General features: G+C 39.3%; 3 protein-coding genes across 4 annotated transcripts in view; 2 read left to right on the top strand and 1 right to left on the bottom strand.

Annotated features, from left to right (window-relative positions):
• Positions 1-2,643, top strand: part of LOC139767506 (parkin coregulated gene protein homolog) — a 64,775-nt gene extending 62,132 nt beyond the window's left edge. Inside the window, exon 7 of the mRNA XM_071696940.1 lies at positions 38-2,643. Coding sequence (XP_071553041.1) covers positions 38-63 — 26 coding nt within the window. The 3' untranslated portion in view covers positions 64-2,643. The remainder of the gene's footprint in view (positions 1-37) is intronic.
• Positions 1,859-10,208, bottom strand: LOC139767504 (agrin-like). Its single transcript, XM_071696932.1, has 7 exons — positions 10,063-10,208; positions 8,772-8,936; positions 7,952-8,110; positions 7,494-7,697; positions 5,576-5,719; positions 3,502-3,663; positions 1,859-3,188 (listed from the first exon to the last, which is right to left on the bottom strand). Exons 1-7 carry the CDS (start codon positions 10,130-10,132, stop codon positions 3,028-3,030), a joined length of 1,065 nt encoding a protein of 354 aa, XP_071553033.1. The 5' UTR covers positions 10,133-10,208; the 3' UTR covers positions 1,859-3,027.
• A 2,893-nt stretch (positions 10,209-13,101) lies between these two features.
• Positions 13,102-27,476, top strand: part of LOC139767389 (guanylate kinase) — a 36,385-nt gene continuing 22,010 nt past the window's right edge. The window contains exons 1-2 of one of the 2 annotated variants that reach the window (XM_071696724.1): positions 13,102-13,583; positions 16,949-17,094. In XM_071696724.1, the coding sequence (XP_071552825.1) occupies positions 13,540-13,583; positions 16,949-17,094 (190 nt within the window). In that variant the 5' untranslated portion in view covers positions 13,102-13,539. Of the gene's footprint in view, positions 13,584-16,948; positions 17,095-18,274; positions 18,399-23,734; positions 23,788-27,476 lie in introns of those variants that run through there. The other variant, XM_071696725.1, reaches the window with a different exon arrangement.

The following is a 27,476-nucleotide window of genomic DNA, read 5'->3' on the forward strand; positions in this document are numbered from 1 at the left end:
GCAGTGTGGGCCACTCACGGCTACTTTCTGTGGACAGTTAACTCTGGGGATGAGAGAGATTAGTGGCAGAGAGAACCTGAGAGACCTGATTCAAGAGACGTTAGAGATATTAGAAAGACATGGCGGCCGAGATGCTTATATCAACATCAAATACATGGTGCCCACTTACCAGTCCTGCCTCATGAACTGACACTCAACATCTAATATATTGAGTGACTTTTCTTCTTCTATATCACCTTTATATTGGTCTTCTGGCCTTCTATTTGAGACTAAACATTTTTTTCTGTCCAAATTATTGTCTGCCATTAGATCAAACACACACGTCAATATGAACACTAAGTTGAGGGATACGGTACAAAATGTTTATTCAAATCATTACTTTTTCAGTTTTTGTTGATGTAAAAAGGTTTCAGCTTGATCTATTCAATACATTAATTATGTTTAATGATATAAGAAGACATAGATCATTAGTAGATACAATTTATATATTTTCTAAGGTGAACTATCTAACGATCATTATCGCTAATTATCTGGCATTATTGGAAGGTTTAGTGTCAAACATCGTTAGTGCAATTCTAGTTGAACACTAGTTTAGTCAAATAAGAAAATAAAAAGCTTCCAAAACTTAACTTCCTCCAGCTTATCATTGCCAGATGTATATGTGCCATGGAACCTTTTTCTTACCAACCATTTGTACAATTTATGGCTGAATAAAATTAAAACTACCTACACAGCTGACATAATATGGTTACATAATCTACATTACCCTAACCTATCCTAACTTGTATGTAAGGAGAGCCATGTCATTCAATTTTGTGTTTCCTTACACATGTCAATTAATCATTGGACACAGAAGCTTATGTAATTAAATATAACTAGAATATACCTGTGAAGTACATACTGCCATATTGACGACCAAATGTTACCTAGTTGTGCATAATGTACTTACATAGCCTAGTTTAATGTACCATGATGTGTTAGGATACACTTCTGTCTCCCTCAGTAAACCTATTGTTGCCTTAAATGTTTAGTATAACAATAATATTGTAGTTCATCATGTGTTTTATTACTATTCTGTAATATCATCTTGTGTCAGAAATGTATATTTATGCAATAGACCTATTAGCAAGTTATAAGCAATAACTTTATATGGTAATCAGTGTTAAAATTTTCTTCATTTCATTTTTTATGTTTACCAAAGGGTTCCTTTAATAGACTGAGCTGAAACAGGTCATCTGCCATTGTGTTCAACACATGATCATGACAGTATGACTTCAAGCCTGATTATACAGCCTTGAGAATGAAGGTATGACCACTGGACAGTGAAATGCTGTTTATGGTATAATATGACTTATAGGGATAAGTCAAATGTCATTCATGGAATGTAGGAACCAGTCAGAGATACATGAATCATAAGTAGGTGTTGATGGCTAGTTCACATCATGATATATTATAATTTTCCTTAGGGAGAAGGGGAGACCAAATTGCATATGAAGCTATGGAATGAAAAAGATTTTGTGATCGGGTCCTGAACATACAGTAGTACGGAAGGCATGCACGGGATAGAGTGAAATGAAACGATATGGTATACAGGGGTCGATGTACTACTAGTAGACTGAGCAAGGGAATGTGCAGGGGCCGGGTGAAACCATGGAAAGTTCTTTTGTGCCTGGTTGTGGATAGGGAGCTGTGGTTTCAGTGCATTGCACCACAGCAAAAGACTGTATGGAAGCACATGCAGCCTTTCTTCCTCTATCCCTGCAATACCTCACAAAAGTGGGTAATGGAGATCAAGAGTGAATGAATGTGGAAAACATGAAGTGTCACTGGTAAGTAAGGATGAAATGATAATGCTATAGTAATTTGTAAGCTGATATATTTGGCAAAACAATGAAAAAATCAAAACATTACTGAATCCCATATTACTTTATATGTTCAAGTGTTCTAACTCAGGTCTGCTTAATGACTGCTCTTGCAATCAAAATTTCATCAGTTACATTTAAAGTGAAATTTATCAACTGCATTAAATAACTTTTCAGTATGATATTATCAACATCTTTGTTATTCTGTCATATCCTAGACAAGCCATATTGTGCATTACTCTTTTACCCCAATCATATCTTGAGCTCCTTGCATGAGTTTAGGTGATCTTAATTCATGTAGCAATTTACTTAAGTGTTCTGCTGTGCATGAACCTGCAGCCTACACAAGCAAACATACCAAAAATATAAGCGCACAAGTAATTAGACAGATAAATGGACAAGAGAGATGGAAGTGACCATAGGACATGAAGAAAATTGTCCGAGTTCCAGATGGATGTATCAATGTCAATAACAAGTCTTTCTTTGAAATAAGAAACCAATCAGTGTTGGAATAGAATATAAAAAACAAAACAATAAATGAGTTAGGAGGGATGTGAAGAATGACATTCAGTGGTGTATGGAAAGAACAAGTGGAGTTCATGAAAGGCATAAAATTTTACCATAAATTTGACTGATGGTAAAGGTTGAAATGAGATCTTAATTGAGATATATGCACACTGATCATATGCACATATGCATGGGAAATAAAAGATCAAAATCAATCTAAAACAGGAAGATGGCTACAGGGAGTGACAAGGTCAGGAATGAAAAAAAGAATATGCATCAGAAAAGTTGGACACTGGCAAAAAGAAACCATGGAAGCATTGTGAAGGGTATACAAGAAGTACTAATCAGTTTCTTCAGTTTCATATGAAGGAACAAGCAGACATTATGGATGGAGAACCTTTCACATATATGTTACGGGTGAATGTCATTCATAGCTGAGCCATCACAGCTTTGTGGAAATACATCACTAAAATAATCATTCAAGGTTTCTTCATCTTGAATGATGAAATGTGATGAGACCCTTTGGAATTTTTCACCAACAGTTGTCATCCAAGAGGTTAATCAGCATATATTTTGAAGCTACTTCAGACCTTGAAATTTCATCTAATCAATATTTCTTTTTGTAGCAATACTGCTTTTGAGAGACCAATCAGACTGATTATTTGCAGCGCCCCTTGGACACAGTGTAGACATTGTTTGCTCCACACTCGCGGACAGAGTCGACACGGCATTGGTTGGGGTATGTGTGGTCATCTGAGGCACACACAGGATCAAACTTCCTCGGACATAGGATCGAGCAGCCCTCCAGACGACTGGACTCTGTGGATGACAGCAGATAGATGGTCAGACAAAGCTGAGAGATATGATATAGGAAGGAAGTGGTTAAATTTCTCAATAGGATGGAACAACTATATCATGTACTGCAAAATATGAACAGGGTGATATTTTATGGGTCTTGACAATATTTTTGTAATGTGTAGAGATAGATTGCTGTCCTATGGGTCAAGGGTAAAGACAATGTTGGTTAGAATGGGTAATGAATGTGGATATACCACCACTACAGACTAGTGGCAGGTATTTCAAGGCATGGTGGTACTTTAATTCTATCACACCAAGAAGAGAATTGACCTACTAGAAAGTGGAATGACACATTGCTTCCCACAGGAACCAGGGCAACACTTCTCATCCTCAGTACAGTCTCCGTCTGTGCTGCACAAGTCCCTACAGTAGGCACCTTTACTTGCAAGAGGGTCAGGCTTGGGACAGACTCTGGGCTTCCTGGTCAGTTCCATCCCTGTAGGAGAAATTTATTAGCAAATCCTTCAGGAAGAATACAGGCAACACTAAAACACATAAGCTTAAAGAGACAAGTAAGGCATCAAACCATTTCCACACCTGCAAGAGAGGCTTAAGCTTACCTCCACACCTGCAAGAAGGCATTAGATCACCTCCACACTTTCAAGAAAGTGGCATTATACCTACTCCTAACCTGCAGAAAGGAAGCATTAGACCACTTTCACACCTGCATGAGAGAGACATCAGACCACCTCTAAATGTATATGATCAAGTTCACAGATCTGGATAGCTGTAAGAATATGGAGAAAGGGAGGAAGAAACAGTATTTTTCTGCAAATACCTACGCAATTTTATCATGATGGCAAGGCTAGTGTCTACCAATCACTGCACATCTTGCATGTTGAATAAAACTCTCCCTCTCTGCTCTTCCATAACTTTCTATTCTGAGGTCACTTGGGACTGATTTTAACGACATCAAGTCTCCTTGTAAACAACTAGAGCTGTTCCCTTTATGATTCTTATTATTCTCTGTTAGTATAATAAATAGCTGTATAAGAATCCTTCCAGAGTAATTGTAAATTCTTATCTAACATATAATTAATACAACCCATAGTATATATGAATATCTCATAACCCTATATTGTCCTCAAACATTTCATCTCCAACACATCCACCCTCCTCCGTACAACCCTATCTACAGCCCATGCCTCGCAACCATATAACATTGTTGGTACCACTATTCCTTCAAACATACCCATTTTTGTTCTCTGAGATAATGTTCTCTCCTTCCACATATTCTTCATCTCTCCCAGAACCTTCACTTCCTCCTCCACCCTGTGACTCACTTCCGCTTCCAAGGTTCCATCCACCGCTAAGTCCACTCCCAGATATCTAAAACACTTCATTTCCTCCAATTTTCCTCCATTCAAACTTACATCCCAAATAACTTATCCCTCAACCCTAATGAACCTAATAACCTTGCTCTTATTCACATTTGCTCTCAATTTTCTCCTTTCACACACTATTTCATGTGTGGCACGGTGGCGACGGGAATGGATGAAGGCAGCAGGTATAGATATGTACATGTGTATATATGTATATGTCTGTGGATGCACATGCATGTATACATTGAAATGTATATGTATGTATATATATATATATATATACATAAACACCCATACATGCACATTATTATTAGTATACCTTCTCGCTGTATCCCACGTTAGCGAGGTAGCGCAAGGAAACAGACGAAAGAATGGCCCAACCCACCCACATATACATACCTATACATTTCAATGTATACATACATATACATATGCACATACATATACATGCACTGAAACCACATATACATATATATAAATATCAACATATATATACACAGAGATATACATATACACATGTACATATTCATACTTACTTGCCTTCATCCATTCCTGACACCACCCTGCCACACAGAAAATAGCACTGCTACCCCCACTTGTCTAATAATTCATTTGCTTAGGTTATAGGGAACATTTAGACAAGCAATATTCTTTGTGGCATCAGAGAGAGAAAATCCGCCTAATCTATTGTTCCCTTTGCTACAACAGTAATTTCAACTTTCTGTTACTCAGAACTTTTTAATCATATTTCCCTCCATACATTTAGAATTGTTTTGCTACCTTCTCTAAGAAAATTCTGTGGCTTATATTCTAAAATACCTTTGCAAAATCAAGAAAAAACAGCATCAAAACATGTCATTGTAAAGAGCAGATAACTGGGTCAGCGTACATTTTCATAGGATAAATACGTGCTGGCATTCATTTATATAGCTCTACTTGAACAAATGTTCAAATATCTAATCTTTAATTAATCTTTCAAAAAATTTTATTACATGTGAAGATAAACAAAGAAAGAGAGTAACTTACTGCAGCGTCCATCATAGAGCAATGTTAGTCCACGTTCAGAGCATTGAGCATTACGAAGATGACAATTGGAGCTGTATGTTCTGTAGTCTGACCCACAGACTGGACCACCCGGGTTTTCACAATAAATGCCACACATGACTATGGCTAGAAGGAAACAAGAGTTTAAGCTACATTTTCAAAGATTCCACTATCTCAAGGGCAATGGGAGGACATATGATGATTATCGTCTCTTGGGTGAAGGTGCTGTGAGAATGTGTTGGCATATCTGGGGAAGAAGCTATGGATACATGTTGGTATAGTACCTCTACTTGCCAAAAACAATTCCAGTTAGTACAATCCTTTTAGAAATTTATTTCCTGTAGCCTATAAGCATGGAAGAGAAGGCAATTCCTAATATCTTCTTATCACTGCAAATTTTAAACCATTAGGATCTATCACTGTAAACTGTAAATTTGCTTTTAAAAAGTTGAACTTCTCTCACTATCAACTATATAACTAGTAAATTCAATCATCTTTGCAATAAATTTGATAATTATAAAGAATATATCTTCCTGAACTAAATATGGTAACTATAAAGAATATATCTTCCTGAAGAGTCATATCGCAGCATCAATTCCTGGTGTGTGCCACACGTTAAGCAATATCATGCCTTACCATCCAACAGGTACAACAATCCATCGCCACTACTGACCATCTCTTCAGAAGTAGCAGTGGCTTTCAGATGGGACCCATGGATGAAGGAAATGTTCATGGGGGGATAAAGGCTAATAAGTTTGACAGTGGTTTATTTCCAAAATCTTGGTGTGGAGTCTGACACTGATAAATGGTATATGAAGGTTTTGCCAAAGAAAAGGGTGTACCTTTGTATAATGTGCAAGAGTGTAAAATACTGTTATGTTTAGAATAATAGGAAATATGATGAATTATGCTACTGGTTTATCTAACAGAAAAATGAGATTGTTTCACTTTGGAAATAATGTAATGTAAACACAAGAACAATTAAAAACCTCAGCCCTGAATCACTCTTCAACAACCTATACTCTAACATTCCTCTTCCCCAACAAACACAATACAGTATTAACTAAACATGCTTGATAATCACTACACAATGGCCTACCCTAAATCAAGTTTCAAATTCTGCTTCATGAGACACACATCCATCTGAAAACACAAGCATCACTCATGTAAAAGTTACCTTCTTTGTCTGTGCTCTAGGCACTGCCCATCTCCACAATAATACAAACACTCATTCAACATACCTCAGACACTTCATGCATAAGATGCAACTTCAGCATTAAAAATCTTGAACCCTTACACCTTAATTGTCCTGTTCTCACTCCATAATGACACAATCTCAACATTATCACACTTTATGACCTATGGAACCATCAGTGAATGTAGTCACCTTCCCAAACTGCATGAATCCAGCAGCTGGGGTTTCTACGGCTGAGAAGTAAAGGTATATATTTCCCTTTTCATATGTCACCATTTCCTGTCACAACAAGTTATCATCAGGAACCATCAAAGAATGGCCTCACTTGTTTACATCCATTCTATAACTGTCATGTATAATGTCCTAAAACTAAAGCCCCGAAATCACAGTTTCCACGTTTTCCCTTGAGTAGCATACATGCCAGTCAGCACACATCTCATCTTCTCAGAAAAAACTCGTCCTTCTCCTCATAATGGTGTCACCAAATAATATAAAAAGACGACATTCTCTTCAGTTTACCAGCCCTGGTTCACAATGCCTAGTGCACAGGTGAAGCAGTGATCCACTCTTAAAATCTACCATTAATAAATTACTCACTACATTGAGTGTATTTCAATTATATCAGTTTGTGATCAAGACCCTACATCAATGATAATTTATTCTATGAGATGGCCCCCTCCTCTGGCCTACTAATAATTTACTCACGACAAGGGCCTTGATTTCCGATGGATATATCCTCTCCCATGATACATGCTGTGCGTTTGAGGTCACACACAGAAGTATATGTCACTCCATCTGACCCACAGACTAAGTCATCTGGATATTGCAGTTGCTGCTGCTGTTGCTGCTGCTGCTGCTGCTGCTGCTGCTGCTGCTGCTGTTCACCACACTGGCCACACTTCTCAGAAGCTGTCAGGAAAAGGGTTACATTAAGAGTTACATTAAGCTACCTCGCTAACGCAGGAGACAGCGACAAAGCAAAATAAAAAATAATAATAATAATAATAATATTCAATGTAATGCTTAGTGTGATAAAAATAGCAGAGAGACAGCTGTGGCTAGAGTATCAAGGGAGGGTCTCCTGTGAGTGGCATCCTTGGGAAAAGGATATGTTTGAATCTGAGGTTCTACTGGGTTGGGTAAGGTAGAAGAAGGAGACTTACCACAAGGACCATCACTCTCCTTGGTAATGGTCACACCAGTCTCGCATGCAGTCTTCTCCAACAGACACAGACTGCGGTAGGTACGGCCATCACTGCCACACACCTGTTCTCTTGAGTCGCGTGGCTGACGGCAGAATACTGGACACACTGGCCGCAGATCTGCCAGAAGGTCATGACACTTAAATTTTGCTGTGATATCTTAGGGAGGGTTAACCTACTTCAAGAATATCACACGACACCTTAGGGAGGCTCAGGCCTAGCCTGACATTACAATATTTTATCATGTTATGACAAATGTTTCACACCTGAGACCTCTCACATCATGACATCATAAAGGCTACAAAGGTCACATTCGGTCATCCTGTGATGGTATATATATATATGCAAGATGGGTCATGGGGTTTTCTTCATGTTCTGGATCTTATGGGGTCAGAGGTGTTGCAAGACTTGAATTATAGCAGTAGAAATGAAGCCATTGCAGCATCATACATCACCTGCACAGCATAAGTGACAGCCATTGTAACAATGTATGATACTTGCACACCTGAAGTGATAGCCATCTCACGACATTACCTGCCACGTAGAAGCAACGGCTACTGTAAAATCATGAGTCACCTGTACAGCAGAGCAGTCATCACAGCATCATACATAACCTGGACAGAAGAACTGACAACCATAGTAGCACAATACATTACCTACATGGTACAGGCAACAGCCATTGTAGCACCATATGCCACATGCACAGGAGAAGCGACTGCTGTTTTAGCACCATATGTCAACTGCATCTTAGATGTGACAGCCATCACAGAACTATATATACCTGCACAGTAGAAGCGACAGCCATCGTAGCAACAGGCCTGATCAGAACTGCACTCGCTGTGACTGGCACACTCCTGCTGTGTGGTAGGGCAGATGTCAGAGCCTCGGTATTTAATCTCTGGGCATCGTGCTGGTCGTGGTTCTGGCTCCACCACCTGCTGTCCACCTGGAAGATAGCAAGGGGCATAGGGGAGGCTTGTTACTACTGCTTGTGTTAATACTGCCTGCCTGTAACAGGGAGTGGGAGAGAGACATTACAATGGCCACATTTAACAGGGTGGTGGGAGGGGCGATTATACTGCACACTTGTAACATAAAACTTAAGGAGAGATGCTATTTGACCGTTATTGATCCCACAGGCAATATTTTGTTTCTGGTTAATGAGAAGCGGGTCAACACTGCCCTATCTCAGTGTTCTAGGGTAACAAATACACTGCTGGATTATTGTGTTACACGCACTTTACCAGGTTAACAAACACATCGTTGGATTAATGTGGGCCATGTACACTGCTAGGGTAGTAAATAAACTGTTGGATTACTATGGAGGATGTAGACTGCCAGGGTAACAATAAACTGGAGGATTACTATATAACATGTACACTGCCAGGGTAACAAATAAACTAGAGGATTACTATATAACATGTACACTGCCAGGGTAACAATTAAACTGTTGGATTACTGTGGAACATGTACACTGCTAGGGTAACAAATACCCTGCTGGATTACTGTCTTACATGTACACTGCCAGGGTAACATGCTGGAGTATTGTGTTACATGTACACTGCCAGGGTAACATGCTGGATTACTATGGAACATGTACACTGCCAGGGTAACATACTGGAGTACTGTGTTACATGTACACTGCCAGGGTAACATGGTGGAGTCCTGTGTTACATGTACACTGCCAGGGTAACATGGTGGAGTACTGTGTTACATGTACACTGCCAGGGTAACATGCTGGAGTATTGTGTTACATGTACACTGCCAGGGTAACATGCTGGATTACTATGGAACATGTACACTGCCAGGGTAACATACTGGAGTACTGTGTTACATGTACACTGCCAGGGTAACATGCTGGAGTCCTGTGTTACATGTACACTGCCAGGGTAATGGGTCGTGATGGTATGTCATAGTAATATGATGAAGCAAACAGACATTGTCAGTGTTAATTTCTTTTGAGAGATGAGAGCCAGCCATACACAGACCAGGTCAGCTGAGAGTGTCATGTTCCTCTCGCACTTCAGTTATTCTTCTTCTTTGATTATAAATGAAAATTAGGACATTCTTACCTTTGCTGTCAGCGGTGACAGCGACAAAGGCAACCAGTAGGAGTAGGAAGAGAGAAGTGTGTACCTCCATAATAGCAGGTGGTCCAAGGGACTGACTCCCCACGTGTGACCTCCACCTTATATATACTTTGGATGATGCCAAGAGTCACTGGTGGATCAAACCAGGTCAAAGGGAAGACTATACACATGCCAGGGAACCAACTGGAAGATGAGGATGAAGTAAACCCGTAAAGTATTGGGGAGAGTAAGAACAGAGAAAATAGAAAGCTAATGGACAGTTCACGACCCTGAGACCATTGTTATGCCATAAATGAAGCAGCAGCATCCCACCCGGCCACCATGTTTAAAAAACTTACAGAAAACAGGTTGTGACAACTGGTGCAGTTCCCTTGTGTTTAGACTGTAGGTTGGAAAATAATCATAACACTAGTACTGGGATGGAAATGCTTTGAGTATGCAGCACTTTGCTTCCAAGAAAGTGATTGCATTGTATATTTAACTTGCTACATTAAGGTTAATTCTGTTTATGGTTCTCCTCGGTGAATGCCAGTGGGTCAGTTCTTGTACAATAGCAGACTGTACCAGCTGGGATGGGGCTGTTCTTGTGTCTGTACCAGCTGGGATGGGGTTGTTCTTGTGTCTGTACCAGCTGGGATGGGGTTGTTCTTGTGTCTGTACCAGCTTGGATGGGCTCGTGTGATAGTGGTGCCGAACAGCAACGTGGGAAACAAGGGATCTCTAATGACAGTAGGTGACGGTGGCAAGGTGATGTCGACCTGCAACCTGGGGGTAGAGGGGTTTCTGGTGGCAGGAGGTGACGGTGCTGGGAATGATGCAACTGCTCCTTCCTGAACTGTAGGATGTGGTCAAGGGGTCATGGTTGGAGAGAGGGAGAGTTCTGGAAGGACCTGTGTTTTATAGGTGGTGTGAGGATCCAGGATCATCTACCACATCTTTCTATGCCTCTTTTCCAATAGCCTCCCCTGTTTTGTGGTGAGTGGGGAGGAAGACCAGGCTGGGGGAGAAGGGAGGCGCTGGGGAGAAGTGAACATTGTGATGCATTCAAGTGTGGAGAGACCAAGTGAACTCAGTCTAAGAATATATGTAGGTATGTAAGTGCATATACATATTTTTTCCACAATCATGGGGACTTTCCATGGCCTCAAGAGCTGGGAATCCTCACCGGAAACAACCATACGAGCAGGTGAGAGCCCCCATCACAGGTCCTTCACCATTAGAACTACACCTGACCACAGCCACCAAGCCAACCACCATGATCATACAAGCATATTGTTCCCCTATGCTTAGGGATGTAAACATGAGAGAGCAATTTAAACGGTATTATTCCATTGCATTTTCGGCCAGTTACGGGTCTTCATATTTCTGTTAAACGAAAGAATTACTTCATTGAAATTTCATATCTATACAGCATACACTCTATGGGTGTAAGCTGTACGGGGAGGGAGTTGTACACTGATGGGACCCCATCTCTTGTACTGTACGGGGAGGGAGTTGTACACTGGTGGGACCCCATCTCTTGTACTGTACGGGGAGGGAGTTGTACACTGATGGGACCCCATCTCTTGTACTGTACGGGGAGGGAGTTGTACACTGGTGGGGCCCCATCTCTTGTACTGTACGGGGAGGGAGTTGTACACTGATGGGACCCCATCTCTTGTACTGTACGGGGAGGGAGTTGTACACTGGTGGAGCCCCATCTCTTGTACTGTACGGGGAGGGAGTTGTACATTGGTGGGGCCCCATCTCTTGTACTGTACGGGGAGGGAGTTGTACACTGGTGGAGCCCCATCTCTTGTACTGTACGGGGAGGGAGTTGTACATTGGTGGGGCCCCATCTCTTGTACTGTACGGGGAGGGAGTTGTACACTGGTGGGGCCCCATCTATTGTACTGTACGGAGAGGGAGTTGTACAATGGTGGGGCCCCATCTCTTGTACTGTACAGGGGAGTCGTACACTGGTGGGGCCTCATCTCTTGTACTGTACGGGGAGGGAGTTGTACACTGGTGGGGCCCCATCTATTGTACTGTACGGAGAGGGAGTTGTACAATGGTGGGGCCCCATCTCTTGTACTGTACAGGGGAGTCGTACACTGGTGGGGCCTCATCTCTTGTACTGTACAGGGAAGGAGTCGTACACTGGTGGAGCCTCCATTTTTCTTATAACTTTTCTGCTATCTATCTTCCTGCTGTTCAGTATGCTGTCCATATTCATGGCCTTAACACAGATGAACTCTTGTATCTATGATACTAGGAACTCTTCTTTATTCTTGACATAATTATTGTGGTGATGTGCTGTGCTCACGATCTATAGTCCCCCACAGTTATAAGACTCCCTCCGTACTTTCCCAGAGTAGATAGAAATCCCCCAATGTATACGTAACATCTTAAAAAAAAAAAAAATGTCATGAGGTATGTGGTTGTTAGTAACCGTCTACAGAACACAGGTGCATAGTTAATGATATGGAAAGTTGTGTGTTGCCATCGAGAGAGCACACATTTCATAACCTCCCGTTAACTGATTTAGGAAGATATGGTACACACAGCTGCTGCTGTGCTTACAAACCCTAAATGCAGCTTCTAAAACAACAACAACATGATACATCAGTGTCGGGATTTACGCTATGGCTCAGGTAAAAAAAAAAAAGTGTGACTTCATACACGATAACTACCAACTATGTACGGTACCTTCGTCGACCACGTACGATATTTCATAACTCTCGGTACGAAGGCTTATACAAACCTTGCCATACATGACACAATAAACAATAACATTGTAAAACAAAGATTACGTTAATGATATATCACAAGATTTTATGGATATATTAGGTGAATAGGGAATATTTTTCTACCAATTTTCATTTGTATATTACATATTATGGTATAAAGAATAGGAAAAACAGTGACTGAATGTAAATTATTTCAGAGAAATGTCAAATAAGGTCAAGGACATCAACCTGGTTTTATAACCAGTCGCATACCTTGCCTCCGGGTGTTAAACCTACCAAACTTCCAACCCTGTCCCACCACCAACTGTCTCGCTGGACTCCCTGTACCTGATCTCAAGAACATCTTTCACATTTCCCCAGTTCACGTATGTCTTCCTAGCCTGGTCTTCCTCCCTGTCCACTACCATTTTAGGGCCTATTGGAAAAGGTGATGAGGGTTGCTTACATGATCCTTCTCGGTCCCTCCTATTCCACTTGCGAAGAGGTGCTCAGTACAATAGGCCTCTCCAACCATCATCACCTATACAACATCCCACAGTTTGATGAGCTACGGTACCAACCCCACCACAGTCACCTCCTACCATCAGAGATCCCTCGTCCCTCAGGTTGCAGTTCAGCATCACGGTCACACCCAGCCCATCCCAGCTGGTGCTAACTGCTGCAAGAACAGTACCATCCCAGTCATTCAGCTAGTGCAGGAAACTACCAGAACAGACCCATCTCAACCACCATGAACATGTTCAACAGTCAGTGGAGAACCACCCCAGTGTTTCAGTAAGGCCTGTTAAACCCCCATGTGCATTTTTTCTACATTTTCCTTTTTTTTTTTGGCTCATTTGATTCAATACATCGTTTCTAGCCACAGTTTCTTCTATTATTGTTATTATTATTATTATTATTATTATTATTATTAGTAGTAGTAGTAGTAGTAGCGAATCAGATATGTAATACATAAATTATATTGATTAATATGTCAGTCTGTTTCCCTAATACATTATAACCTGGTTGAATCACTAAACAACCTATCATTATGTGGTAGAATCACCTCCCACGTCCCTCTGATTCATAGTTAGGTTCACAATTATTCCCGAATCACCCATGAGTTGGGAGCTGGTTCCTAGGGGGGGGGGGGAGATGAATCCTGTGTTAATTAATGGTGATGTGATGATGAAAAGGCCATCTTGATTGGCTACAATCAATGATGGATAATATCTGTTAAGGTATATAAATTGATATAATTCCTTTCAAGATATCTGTTAAGGTATATAAATTGATACAATTCCTTTCAAGTCAAGAATATATAACATTCTTATATCAGCTGTTTATAAATCGTACAGGTTATTGTTTTATAAACAATGTAATGTAAGTAATGGCGAGTCCAATGTCAACTGTTAACATGATTGGCTGATGAAGGCAGGTGGACTGCTGAACTCTGGCGCAGCGCAGGTCAAGGGTAAAGAGGTCGTGAGGTGGTCAGTGATGTAGCTGCGGGCTATGGGTTTTCCTTCTGTGTCTGGGGTTCCCCGCTCATGACTGTTACCTCATGGGCGCTGTTGCCACGTCTTAACCTTGTCTATCTCTGACCCCCACCCACACCCATTTCTCGAGATTAATGGTTGTTTGCTTGTATGTTAGGGTTAAAGGTCATTAAGTCAGGTAGGTAAACAGAAAAGGAGTTGATTGGCAGTTATTTGTCAACTACACTGACAAGTCAATTTGGAGTGGTCAGCCATTCCTGGTACACTGTAGTGTATTGATGATATATATTTGTTCCCAATACAGTACACTGACATGCAGTGCCTAATTAAACTACTCTGACAGTCTTATGTTCCCTCATACTCATCCATCAGTATAATCTGTGACTCGGATCTTTAATTTTGTGTACTACTTCATTGTCCTGTTCTACACTAAGGCAATTTGCCCAAGAGAATAGGAGGATGTAAGGATAATTTTTTTTCCTCTGAGCTCTGGTATGTAAACATTGTGAGGTTGAATTATAAATATCGTGTGTATGTTTGTATGAATGATGTACATGTCTATATAAACTACTAGCGGCTACAACCACAGATGTAGATGACCAACTGATTCATTCAATCAACTAGCTAGTAAACATAAATGTATATCCGTAAAGACAAACGAAAAACAAACAAAAGAAATGCTTTGTTTTCTTGTCAGCGTTCCAGAGAATGGGTGAGGGTGGTTCACTGCAGTCTTGTGGCCACAAATTATTATCAACTTAATTTAACTCTTTAAAGTCATGAGCACATAGCAATAGCATATGATATAGCGTCTTGTATATATAAGGATGTGTTGTCTGATTAAATGAAATGATAGAATAACAAAATGGCTTAACACTGTCATACAGAATGTCTGTAATATGAATCTAATTTTATGTAATTAACGTATGTATGATAACTCTACCGATCATTCAGTGGAGCTGAGTTAGAGGAAAATAATTTGTCACGGAAAACCTGTAATGCTTAGCCAATGAACACGTTATGTTATATGAACATAATTAAAGCCTGAGTTATTTATTATTTGTTTTTGTTAGTAAGAATCAGCATTTTCCATTCACTGCTTTAGGTCAACTTTGTCCACCATAAACCCTATTTCAGGTCACGTTCAGGTTCATGTACTATAAACTCCAATAGTGAATGAATTATAATCAGAATGAATGACGAATAACTCAAAAATACAAGCAGAGGCCAAATGATACAACTCACAAACCTTGCCTCTCCATCACCACCCACCATAGATAAAGAGATGAATAGATCAAGAATATATTCACTTGCTACAGACATTACCGAGGTCTATAAAGTACAGGGAGTTGTTAGAATTGAGATTAGATGTTTTTTCAGGTAGATTAAGTCTCTAGAATGTGACTAACAGTTTCTATTACATATTTTCTGTAGGAAAATTGTGAAGCTTGCGAGATCTGATAACAGTACAATAATATATGTAATATACTGTCTAATTATTCTTGGTTGCTAAAAGACAGGACCACCTCTGCTACAGCTAACGTAATATCCATGTTCTCCCTCTGTACAGGACTCGAGTAACTCCCAATTCATTTCTTAAAGAAGTAAAGTTGATTGAAGTAATCCAGCCAACTGTTTTTTTTACTTTTCCACAAATAGGAAATGAACAATGAACATGTTACTGTTTATGCCTGGTGTCTTTAACTATAAATCATTCCCATATATCAACTTCTATTGTTAAATATAAACGCACGACAATTTTATTGATTTTTCTTCTAAAAATCTATTGATGGAGGTGTTGGCGCGCATCCAGCTGTGTTGTTGTTCCTTTGTTGACATCCACTGAGGAGCTATAACTAAAGAGAACTTTGTCAGGTTCAGAAACCTTAGGTTGCCAACGTTTACGGAAATCGCCTCTTGAGGTGGTTTACTTCAGTTCAAAGGTCTTTGTCCAGGCGTGGTCTTTCCTGGAAAAAAAAAGTAAATATGTAATAGAAAAAATATTGAAAACGTAATAAACATATAAAGGATAAATGAACTAAGGTTGTACGAACTTGTGTACGTTATTTTGTCGTGAAGAACATGAACAGTTTGAGTTTCATGGTCAGACATTTTTTGTATAATTGGAAATAACTGGTGTGAAGGCATGACGTCAAAGACTGTTGACGGAAATATGTGCAAATTGCACTCAACATGTTGCTGTGTGGTACTTGGGGTTGACCCTAACGTGTCTTTACCTACATATGGACGGAGGGTAGAAACAGACAACCTAACCACAGTAACTAGGGTTATGGAAAACATCGCTGTTTCCCGCGTCAGCGAGGTGGCGCCAGGAAACAGACGAAAAATGGCCCATCCACTCGTTTACATAAACGCCCATAGAAGCACACACACACACACACACACACATTTACATGTATACACGTGTAGCACATATTCATACTTGCTTGCCTTCATTCATTCCTGTCGCTACCCCGCCCCACGGACACATATTTTCTCAAGGGAGAAATTGCAATAATTTTTTCTTCTATTTTATCGTTTGTCATTATTGGTCTGTGGAATTTTGTGTAGCAAAGGAGAAAGTGTTGAAGACCATTAAACTAGTTTGTAGTTGTGGAACTCACGTAATATTTGATATTTAACACCCTCTCCCTCCTGCAGCAAAAGCGGCACCACAGGACCTTGGCAACGCCTACTCGCTCCTACAGCAGCCCCACGAGATCCTTCCCTTACGCCTCTTATCTTCGGCGGGGCAAGTCTGCAGAACATGCCCCAATCACGACCATTTTGGGCGAAGAGAATAAAAGGTAACCCTTTGAATACATTAATTTATTAATGTTATTGTTCGTGATTTTGTATAATTTCCTCACCTAATTCTCAGAGAACTTAGGCTCTAAAGACCATTTGACCTGAACGTTACAGGTCAGAGGCCACACCTGTGTACCTTAAGGTGGTAGGGTCATTTGCAAGGGTCGTACTCGAGGGTCGTACCGTCGTGCTCAAGGGCCGTGTACCGTCGTACTCAAGGGTCGTGTACCGTCGTGCTCAAGGGTCGTGTACCGTCGTACTCAAAGGTCGTACCGTCGTACTCAAGGGTCGTGTACCGTCGTGCTCAAGGGTCGTGTACCGTCGTACTCAAAGGTCGTACCGTCGTACTCAAGGGTCGTGTACCGTCGTACTCAAAGGTCGTGTACCGTCGTGCTCAAAGGTCGTACCGTCGTACTCAAAGGTCGTGTACCGTCGTGCTCAAGGGCCGTGTACCGTCGTACTCAAGGGTCGTGTACCGTCGTACTCAAAGGTCGTACCGTCGTACTCAAAGGTCGTACCGTCGTGCTCAAAGGTCGTGTACCGTCGTGCTCAAGGGTCGTGTACCGTCGTGCTCAAGGGCCGTGTACCGTCGTACTCAAGGGTCGTGTACCGTCGTGCTCAAGGGCCGTGTACCGTCGTGCTCAAGGGTCGTGTACCGTCGTACTCAAAGGTCGTGTACCGTCGTGCTCAAAGGTCGTACCGTCGTACTCAAGGGTCGTGTACCGTCGTGCTCAAGGGCCGTGTACCGTCGTACTCAAGGGTCGTGTACCGTCGTACTCAAAGGTCGTACCGTCGTACTCAAGGGTCGTGTACCGTCGTGCTCAAGGGCCGTGTACCGTCGTACTCAAGGGTCGTGTACCGTCGTGCTCAAGGGTCGTGTACCGTCGTGCTCGAGGGTCGTGTACCGTCGTGTTCAAGGGTCGTGTACCGTCGTGCTCAAAGGTCGTACCGTCGTGCTCAAAGGTCGTACCGTCGTACTCAAGGGTCGTGTACCGTCGTACTCAAAGGTCGTGTACCGTCGTGCTCAAGGGTCGTGTACCGTCGTGCTCAAGGGTCGTACCGTCGTGCTGAAGTACCGTACCATCGTACTTAAAGGCTGACACCAATAAAAACGTTAAATCATGGAGAGTAATACCATAAAAAAATGTATACAAAGCTCCGGACACATGTGGCGTTTAGAGGACAAAGATGGCGGCCTGAGTCTATAGCTCGCTGCCTCGGTCAACCCTAAACAAACCTCGGCGACATCTGGGTCAACTTCCATGGTGATTTACCTGATAATTCTACGCAATTAAGGCCCCTGGTGAGTGACTAAGGGACGTGTATCATTGTATAATGACCCTTGTGGACCTTCAGGGATATTAGAGCCCAAAGAACACGGGAGGAGAGGCGTTGTGAGGAGTGATAGTTGGGTCGTTATGAGAAATGGGTTGTTTACACTCCTGCCGGAAATGGTATTTAAATTTTATTTATTTTTTTTTTTTTGTTTGGCTCTGAGGGATTCTATAACAATGTTAGATTGTGCCTGATGTATTTGATTCAACTTATCCTATCAATACTTGGTTCACATATTAACATAAGGTTTGCCTCCCTCGAATGGGTTAACCCTAAGCCAGCTTCATGGCCTGGGGTTAACCCTAGACTGAATCAAGATTCTCAAGTTCCATTTTAGGGACACCATAGGAATGGTTTATGCTGCCATATGCATAGTAGAAGTGATTTAGATTGTTTTCTTTAACAAGACATTGGAAATTAACCAATTAAACTCTGCATCGTTTTCAATTTTGGATGTTAATAGACACATCTGTAATATTGATGTTACGTATACAGAATACATTACCTGTTGCATTGCGGAAAATTTGCATGTCATTGTGTGAAGTGATGAGTTATGGTTATTGTAGAATATTTCTATTAATGTTAAATGTAAAAGTCAATTATACACTTGTAAAGCGATGCTGAAACATTAATTAATCCAACATTTTCAGGTATGTACTTGACCTTTACTAACTTCATTTCAGATGATGAATTATAATGCCGCAAACTGTGCCCCGCAATCTTTGTATCCTTGTAATCAGTATGCTCGTGTTGTCGAATATTATTCCTCAATATCCTAAGCTAAAAGCAATGTGAACTTCAACTGGAAAGTTGCCACTAACATGATAGTAGATTCAGGGTATAATGGTAAGAAGCAGTACACGTCTGTAAATCAGTTTGATATATGAGAACCTTACGTAACTTCCCATATCGACTAAGATTTACTTTACTGTCAGTGCTGTTTGAAAAATACGAATGTTTTGTTGGAAAGAATATCTGAATGTTGTGATTTTGTTTGCACTTAGTGTGTTAGAGGTTTAATTGCTGGCTGTGTATGTCATTTTCACTGTTTATTTGCTCCACCGGCATGCAACTAATGTGATGGGAGGAGGATGTTGACAGTGTTGTTGGTATATTTAGATAATGATAATGATTAATGTAAATTTTGACCTCTGGGTAAAGTTGGATGAAGATATTATAAGTTCTATTGATTTCTAAATGTGTTTCACATACCCCACATTTCTCTTGATTGTCGCAGCCCTCCTTGCTATCATGATTAGTAATGTAGGATAAGACGATGATAATCAAACTGATACGACTCAAGCTTCCTCAGTCTAAATCTTTTTTACTAAGTATAACATATGTTTACATGTCCTGTTTCCAAATCCCTAGGCTAAGGCTGTTGTGCCCATGTCACTACCTTCATACCGGTTCATGTGCTAAGAATGGTGAAATTCCAGTCTACACTCACTTCAGAACTATATTTAGAGAATTTCTGTTTCTTCAATATACTGTATTGTAGGATAAGACTGGCAGTGTGATTTAATTCATTTTTAAAAGTTTTACTTGGCAATGAGATGTAAGTTGATAGTAGGTAGGGCTGTGAAGATCAGGGAAATTTTGGGGTAGTTAATGCAAAAGTAAGAAGAAAGTGTTCAGATGTCAATAGAAATCTTAAAAACTTCTTACAACCCAGAATCCAATAGATGTCTACCAATATCTAAGTTTTAAGTTTTTTGAAAACTTTATGTACTTGAAGTGTTTGTAATGGTGTTTGTTTGCAATTAGTCGCTGGTGTATATGAACGCTTATTTGCACACAAACGAATTGCATCATAAATGCATGAGCAGTGCACATTTAATCAGATGAGATCATGCGATGGATGATAACGATTATGTCTTTATTTTGATCATGACCTAAATTCTTGACCCATATGCATAGTGTGGTAATGATGTCATAGGTTCTCTTGATTTCTAAAAGTGCTTCACCTATCTCTATATGAATTAGACTCAGAGTTTCCCTGATCTTCATAACTCTCTGATACTTATTGTCAGAAAATATAGATAACAAAGTCATACTTTGCCAGTCTCATTACATTATCCGTTCATCTCTATCACTTTAAAACAAACTGATACCCCAAGGCTAGTTTTGAAGTATAATTTAAACTGCAATTTTGTCAGAGTAACAGATGCAATGTTGAAAATTTCAAATTCAGTTTTGTTTTTGATTTGATTGGACAAGTAGATAGCATAAACTTTGTATGCTGAAAAATAAAGTCATAGACTTGGTATGGTATTGGATAATTCTCAGTGTTTAGTAGTGCATATAGCAGTTGTTTGTTGGAACAAGTTAGAATATATTTTCCTATAGCCTCTTGTAATGAAACAAGGGCAAAGGTCATTTTTAGGGTGTGTTGATGTATTACCAATAATTACATGAATATTTGTTGCAGATACTTTTACTTATACTCGTTTATTGTGAATACGTTAAGTGTATCATACTTTTTATGCTTTAATTGACACATTGTGTGTCACACCAGACAATTTGTTTGAAGTAAGATAAATATTGATTTGTATATTTAGATCTGTAGCACTTCTTTTTTACCTGGGTTAGGCTATTGAAGATAAAAAATAAAAACAAAAATGATATGAAAGAATATAACCTAACACAGTCTTCTTTAACCAAACCCACCCATGTCTGTTATATTCAGTTTAGTCTAGATAAAACAAGGTATTCAGAGTTGAGATATGCATATCATAATTCATTCTACAAAGTGAAATGAATTTCATGTGATGTTCCATTACAGTACAGTATAGGGGTACCACGAAGCTAAGTCTTGGAATGCTATTAAATCTGTTTGGGTCATGACAGTGTGACATGTGGATAATGCAATAAGACTGATAGGCTGTTTGGATAATCTTATTTTTATTCTGTAATGATAAGTTGATAATGGGAAAGGGTATAAAGATGTGAGAAAGTGTGGGATTGATTGACTTAAAAGATGAACTTCTAAAAATCAGCAGAACCTATGAAGAACTTACCCCCTTCTAGCAGTGAACATTAACCTTAAATGTCAATATTCTAGTGAAAATATACAAACATTTTTGTAGTCTGCTTTGTCCCACCATGTTGTTGAGTGTGTTCAAATTGGTTTTGTTTATTACTCTAGTAACCTGTAACTACAATTTTTTTTTTTTATGTATCTTTTAGAGTTGATATTACCAAGGAAAATCAGTGCCTGCATATTTTGAATCTGAAAGTGCTCCTTTTATTAACTTTTTGGGCTTCTCCCTGAAACAGGAAATCTTTATGAATTTTGTATTTCAGACTAAGGTATGCATGCATGTTGTTCAAGTGTAATGAAATTCTGTAATTTCTTTTGAGTCGTCTTAACATGCAGTTATCATTATTATGTAAATTTAAGACCCTTCTGTTGGGGCTTTTGTAAGAATAAGGTTTGCGCTACATATTAGAACAGGGTAAGGTAGGCTTCTTTGGGATGAGAAGGTCCTTGACAGTGCTGTACTCTTTTTTTGCGAGTGATTGTACAGCTTTGTTGAGGATAACGTCTACTTGTGGTGTTGCCACTTACAGGTAGAGTCTAATGATGCATTTGGCTGCAGTGAAAGGTCTTATTTTGTTATAATAATCACATTGATACCAGGGAGATTAAATTCAGATTAACCCAAAGTAAAGAAGGCAGAGATATTAAGCTTTTGTTTATTTTCAAGAATATCTTCAGAAATAGATGAAAGCTTGGCGTGTCTGTCTTCCTGTTTCCTGTAGGTTTATTTAGGTTTATTATGTTGTGTGATTTTCATCTCCTGAGTGAAAATTGAAGTAACATGTATCACTTTGGGACATGGACAGACAATGAAAATAAATGTAATTATTAGTCCAGAAATAGAGGGGGAAGTATGGTGGTTGTAATTCAGTGGGCATGAATATACAAACTACAATATGGTCCTGCAGAGGAAAGAAACAGTGCAAGTGAAACTAGACTGCTTTGAATAAAGAAGTTTCTTGATGGGGTTTTACTTCTGTTGTGGCAAAATCATGTTGTAAGTACTCGAAAGTAGGTAAGCACTAGTCCATTGATTTTGATACAACCTAACTGGAGGGCATTGTAAAATTGTACGGTAGTTATAATCAACACTTGCATACCATAACAAAAATACTTGCACTGCAGTTTTATCAAAATGCGCTGGACACTTCATTTCACAAGCACTCCCATCTAAACCATGTCATAAGCACAAAGTAGAAATAAAAACTTTACTTCTTCAAAACAGTTCAGCAGCCTATATTTCCAGATACCCTTTTCTCCAGTAGACACAACGTATACTGTACTTACACTGTAATGACTTGACAACTTTAAACAGCTGCAATTCCTCCCTATTCTGAAACTCATCTCTACCGTAAATAAACCCATCTGAAACTACACTCCCTAGGCATGTATGAGTTTTAACTTTCATATTTGCTTCTAGACATTACCCGTCTCTCTAGCATTACAAATACTATTTCATCGTACCACAAAACTCCTCAGCTGTCCACCAACTATGCTGAAGCTTAAGGGATGGGATTGAGATGTGAATCAGTTTCTGTTTGCTGAGGACATGCTTCTGGTGGTAAACCCTAGAGAGAAGCCCAAGAAGCTAGTGGTAAAGTTCAGGAGAATGGGTGAAAGGAGACAGTTGAAAGTAAACATGAACAGAATGATTTTTGTGTGTTGGGTGCTGTGCAATAATGGTTTTTGGTGTAGTAATTTAGGCAGTGAAGATAAAGTGTTTCCTGATTTTATTGATAGAATTTCATTTGAGTGTCTCACACTAACAGTGTTTTTTTGAGCATTTATTTGCTTTCTGGTTATATTTTTTATATAACTTTTGAACATGTCTGTGCAGGATTATTAAGATATGGATTTATCTTTCTTTTTTCTTTTTTACCAAATTTGTTTTTAGGGATTTTCTCTGTGCCAATACTAATTCACTGAATTTGAAAAAAGATAAATCAGATATGTGGAACTAGTAAGTATAGATGGAGTGTTGTAACGATTATCTTTTAGCGTATGCATAATCACTACCTGTAGACAGCTATTAACACATTAACTTTGTATTGGAATGGTCATTATCAGTGCTGCATAGAGTTTGTTTTCACTGTTTAGCTCAAAGTCCTTGATTAGCTGCAAATGTTACAGGAATGTGCTGAATTGACATGCTGTGTCAAGAAAAAAGAATAAACCTCTCCCTAGAAACTGTCAGTGTCAGGCCTTTCTTTGGGGATTCTGTGGCAAAACTTGTACACTGGGTTTCATCTCTTTTTTTTCAGTAAGATAGCCAAGCTGAATTTTGCCATGGCATCACTCCTTTGGAAGATCAACCGTAAGTGTCGTTTTGAATGACATTGCTTTATCACTGACTTACCTTCTCTTCCCTTGTAGGTAGATGAATTGTCATGAATTTTAAATCATGAATTTCCAGTGTTTTGAGTGGGTTATAAGCAATTCTTTATGTATCAGCTATGCTTTGATTGAGAATTAGGTGATCAAACTATGTTTGGTATTTGAAACTTTACATGTCTTGACATTGCTGCTGATGCTACTGGGAAAGTGACAAGGTTATTCCGATGCTCACCTCACAGATTATATTAGTTCAGTACTAATGGACTATATTTGGTAGAATTTTGTTTATCTTAGGAACCTATCTCTTTGTTGTTTGTCTTGCTTATACTTATGTGCAACAGAAATTTTAGGAAAATTTTAGTGTGATGGAAAGTTTAAAGTTTTCAAAGTTACCACTGAGCTGTGTACTACCTATTGTAGCAGAGCATTACATGTCTCACCCAAAATTATTCAAACAGATAACAATTCCTTGATAACACTGGAATAACTGTTGCACCCACTTCTAAATTTCATTGCCTTAAAGTACATCCTGTGAGGAAATTTTCTCCTGTGAACAGCACTCTTGGATTCTTAAAAGCTGTATCTACTTACCTGGGAGTGTTATTGCGATGTGCTTTGTCTTATTTATCGCAGGACTGTGTCTTGTGGCTTCATCTCATAGTAATGACTAATGATGTGTTAACTAACATATGATTGCGAGTGTGTTCATGTTTTTCATCATGTGGATCAGTGCATGATTCTCGTTTTTACTTAAATAATTGAAAAGTTTCCTATTATCTTTGTAAGACAAGAAATGTGCATCATCGCAGAGTTCAGTCACATCAACTCATTCTCTTGTAATTGTCAACTTGAATAACTTTTTCTTTACCACATTATTGCTTCTTTCCCTTTTTTATGATTAATATGTTGGCACACATTATGTGTAATGGCAACTTGAAGATTCCCTAATTGATTGTTTTATCGTAGTTGATTATTGTTTTCTTATTATTTATTTATATTCATACTTAATCGCCATCTGCTGCATTAGCGAGGTAGCGCAAGGAAACAGATGAAGAATGGCCCAGCCCACCCACATACACATGTATATACATAGATGCCCACACAGTGCACATATTTTGACAAATACAGAGAGAGAAACTCAACATTATGTTATTCCTAACTCAAGAGGTCTATTTTCCTTAAGATTCAGGTCTGTCATTATCCTGAAGAATAAGTAACACTTTTTGATGTACTGTTTTTTTAGCATCAACTTTAATGAGGGTACCTGTATCTGTGAGTTTGATACAAATATGGATCCCTTTATATCTAGAGGTTGTTTGAGATATTGTACTCATGCCAAAATTTACATGTGACTTGTGATGTAATTACAAGCAGGGCAGAGTCTGATGATGATCCAGGGGCTCCTGCACCTTCAAGGCTGAGCTACATCCCGTAGCAGGGACAGGTGAGAAGTTCTTTGATGAAAATATACTCATGTTTCATTTACTGATAAAGCCTCACCATATGTGAGTTTTCACTTACATTGTATCCAGAAGCAAGTGAAGGTAAAAATGTGTGTGAAAAGTCACCTTTGGTGGGGCTTATTACTGGAAGTACAGTCACGTCATGGAGCCGTGCATTCCAAAGGAGTCAATCATTTTCCTGCTCCTGGAAGTAATGTAGTTTTGGATCTGCAGGCGCTCCCAGTAAAGGGGTATTGGATTGACTCTGGAACCCTTTCAAGGGGGTCCTGGGACATTTATGAATAAATAAACAAAGACTGTATATGATGGAAAAAGTATAATGTATATCTATGAAGCAAAATTGAATACTGGTGCTTTGTGTGGTCACATAACAAATGGAATTCAACAAGCTGACGAGAATTCAGAATTTTTTCACAAGCAAAATTGATGGAATGGAACATATTGACTTCCATAAGAGGTTGAAAGAACACAATTTAACAACCTGGAAAGATGAGAAAGATACATAATAATACATGTATGGCTTCAGATGAAGGGCATCAAGTAGAATGTCATAGATGTAAAAGCACATAAGAAAGGAAGATAGAGAATTATCAAGTTGAGATTATTGTCTGGGAATGTATCATACATGTATGAGAGAAAAATAAGTGAGGATCCGGCAAAAAAATGTAGAATGACTTCAGTGCAGTACCGGAAATAAGAAACACTCAAGGAACATCTACAGAAACATTGTAATGAAAACTATATAAGTGACTTTGGCCATTCCCTGATGAACCACGGAATGATAATTATGGAAGATGATTAGTACGATAGTGAAATAGTATTTTTTAGCAGGCAAGACATGTGATGAGTGCAGTGCACTGGCCTGCTTCTATAAAAAAAAAAAAATCTAGTTGTATTTGTATGTGGATACTTTCCCATCCTCCCTCCACTTCTGACACATTCTGTCCTTATGTCTGAACCATTTCTGCACCCTGATCAGCTGTTTCAGTCAGACTACATTTACTACCACATATAGCTCACTCCTGCATTTCTAGAGCAATCAACCCAGCTAACAACAGTGGCTTCATGCATTTTATTTCCATCCACCCTCTTTTGTTCTTATGCATTCAGATCCCAAGACTCAAATGCATACAACACTGCTGGGACTAAGATACTTTCAGACTTGCCCATCTTTGTCCTAACTGACACTGACCTCTACTTTGACCCCCTATTAATGCACGCAGGACCTTATAGTCCCCTCTCCCACCCTGTGACTCATTTACACTCTCTTGGTTCCTTGTACAGACATGCCCACTTTCAGGTAAAATTATACTCCTTTTTCTTTCAGGTTTTTCCCATTCAAACTTACATTCAGACAATCCTGTTTGGTCTTCCTTCCCCATGCTAATTCCTCATGATTTTACACTTTTGCCTACTTTAACTCTCAGCTTCATCTCTTCGCAAACTCTTCAAAAGTTTGATACCAGCTTCAGGAGTTATCCCTCATGAGTTTGCCACCAGAAGCATCTAATTCAGTCCCCATGCTCTCCCATAAGTAGCATATTGTAAAACCTGCCCATTGCTATAAGATCTTTGCATTCATCTTCCTCGCAGCTGATCCATAAACAGATTAAACAGCCTTTTTGACATTTCATGTCCTTGACATAGACCTCATCCTCATCTTTATAACCCAGAATGAATGTATTGTCTTTATCATTTCTAATATTTCATAATATTTGCCCCATTTTCTGATTTATTTCCAAGTTCCGTATGTGAGTTTGTATGCCAGAATATTATTGTTTTTGATAAATGTTTCATTCAGTTTCTCTTTGTGTTCCCTCTTTACTTTTTAACTTTTTTCTTCATTTTCTCCTTGCAGTGTCCCTGTATGATTTTTCATCCTGTATTCAGAAATTACAGTACAGTAACTTTCTTATGCTTTTGCTGTGCTTAACCCCACTCTCCCTTCATGGTGAGCATTTCCAAAGATTGAAAATATATTTTCAATATTTTGAAAGCGGCATTAGATAAAATCTCTATCTGAACCAGAACTTATAATGCTCGTTAGAGTAAGAATAAACTTATGCCTTTTGAGAGGTCTTGAGGTTGCTTTTATCAGCCAACATGGGCTGGGTGCTGGGTGATATTTGACTTAAATTATGTATTTATGCATGACTGTGTACTCAGGGCTTTTTAAATTTCTCTATCATTAGTATCTCTTTCATCC

The sequence above is a fragment of the Panulirus ornatus genome, chromosome 61 (genome assembly GCF_036320965.1).
Source record: "Panulirus ornatus isolate Po-2019 chromosome 61, ASM3632096v1, whole genome shotgun sequence".
In the NCBI taxonomy this organism is placed as follows: domain Eukaryota; kingdom Metazoa; phylum Arthropoda; class Malacostraca; order Decapoda; family Palinuridae; genus Panulirus; species Panulirus ornatus.

What these genes read in the sequence shown, in the direction of transcription:
- LOC139767504 (XM_071696932.1), bottom strand. Translation starts at nt 10,132, where the DNA reads ATGGAGGTACACACTTCTCTCTTCCTACTCCTACTGGTTGCCTTTGTC. An exon ending in TGTCACCGCTGACAGCAAAG is followed by an intron (nt 8,937 to 10,062) that starts GTAAGAATGTCC and finishes GCTATCTTCCAG; the next exon opens with GTGGACAGCAGGTGGTGGAG. An exon ending in GGAGAGTGATGGTCCTTGTG is followed by an intron (nt 7,698 to 7,951) that starts GTAAGTCTCCTT and finishes TTTTCCTGACAG; the next exon opens with CTTCTGAGAAGTGTGGCCAG.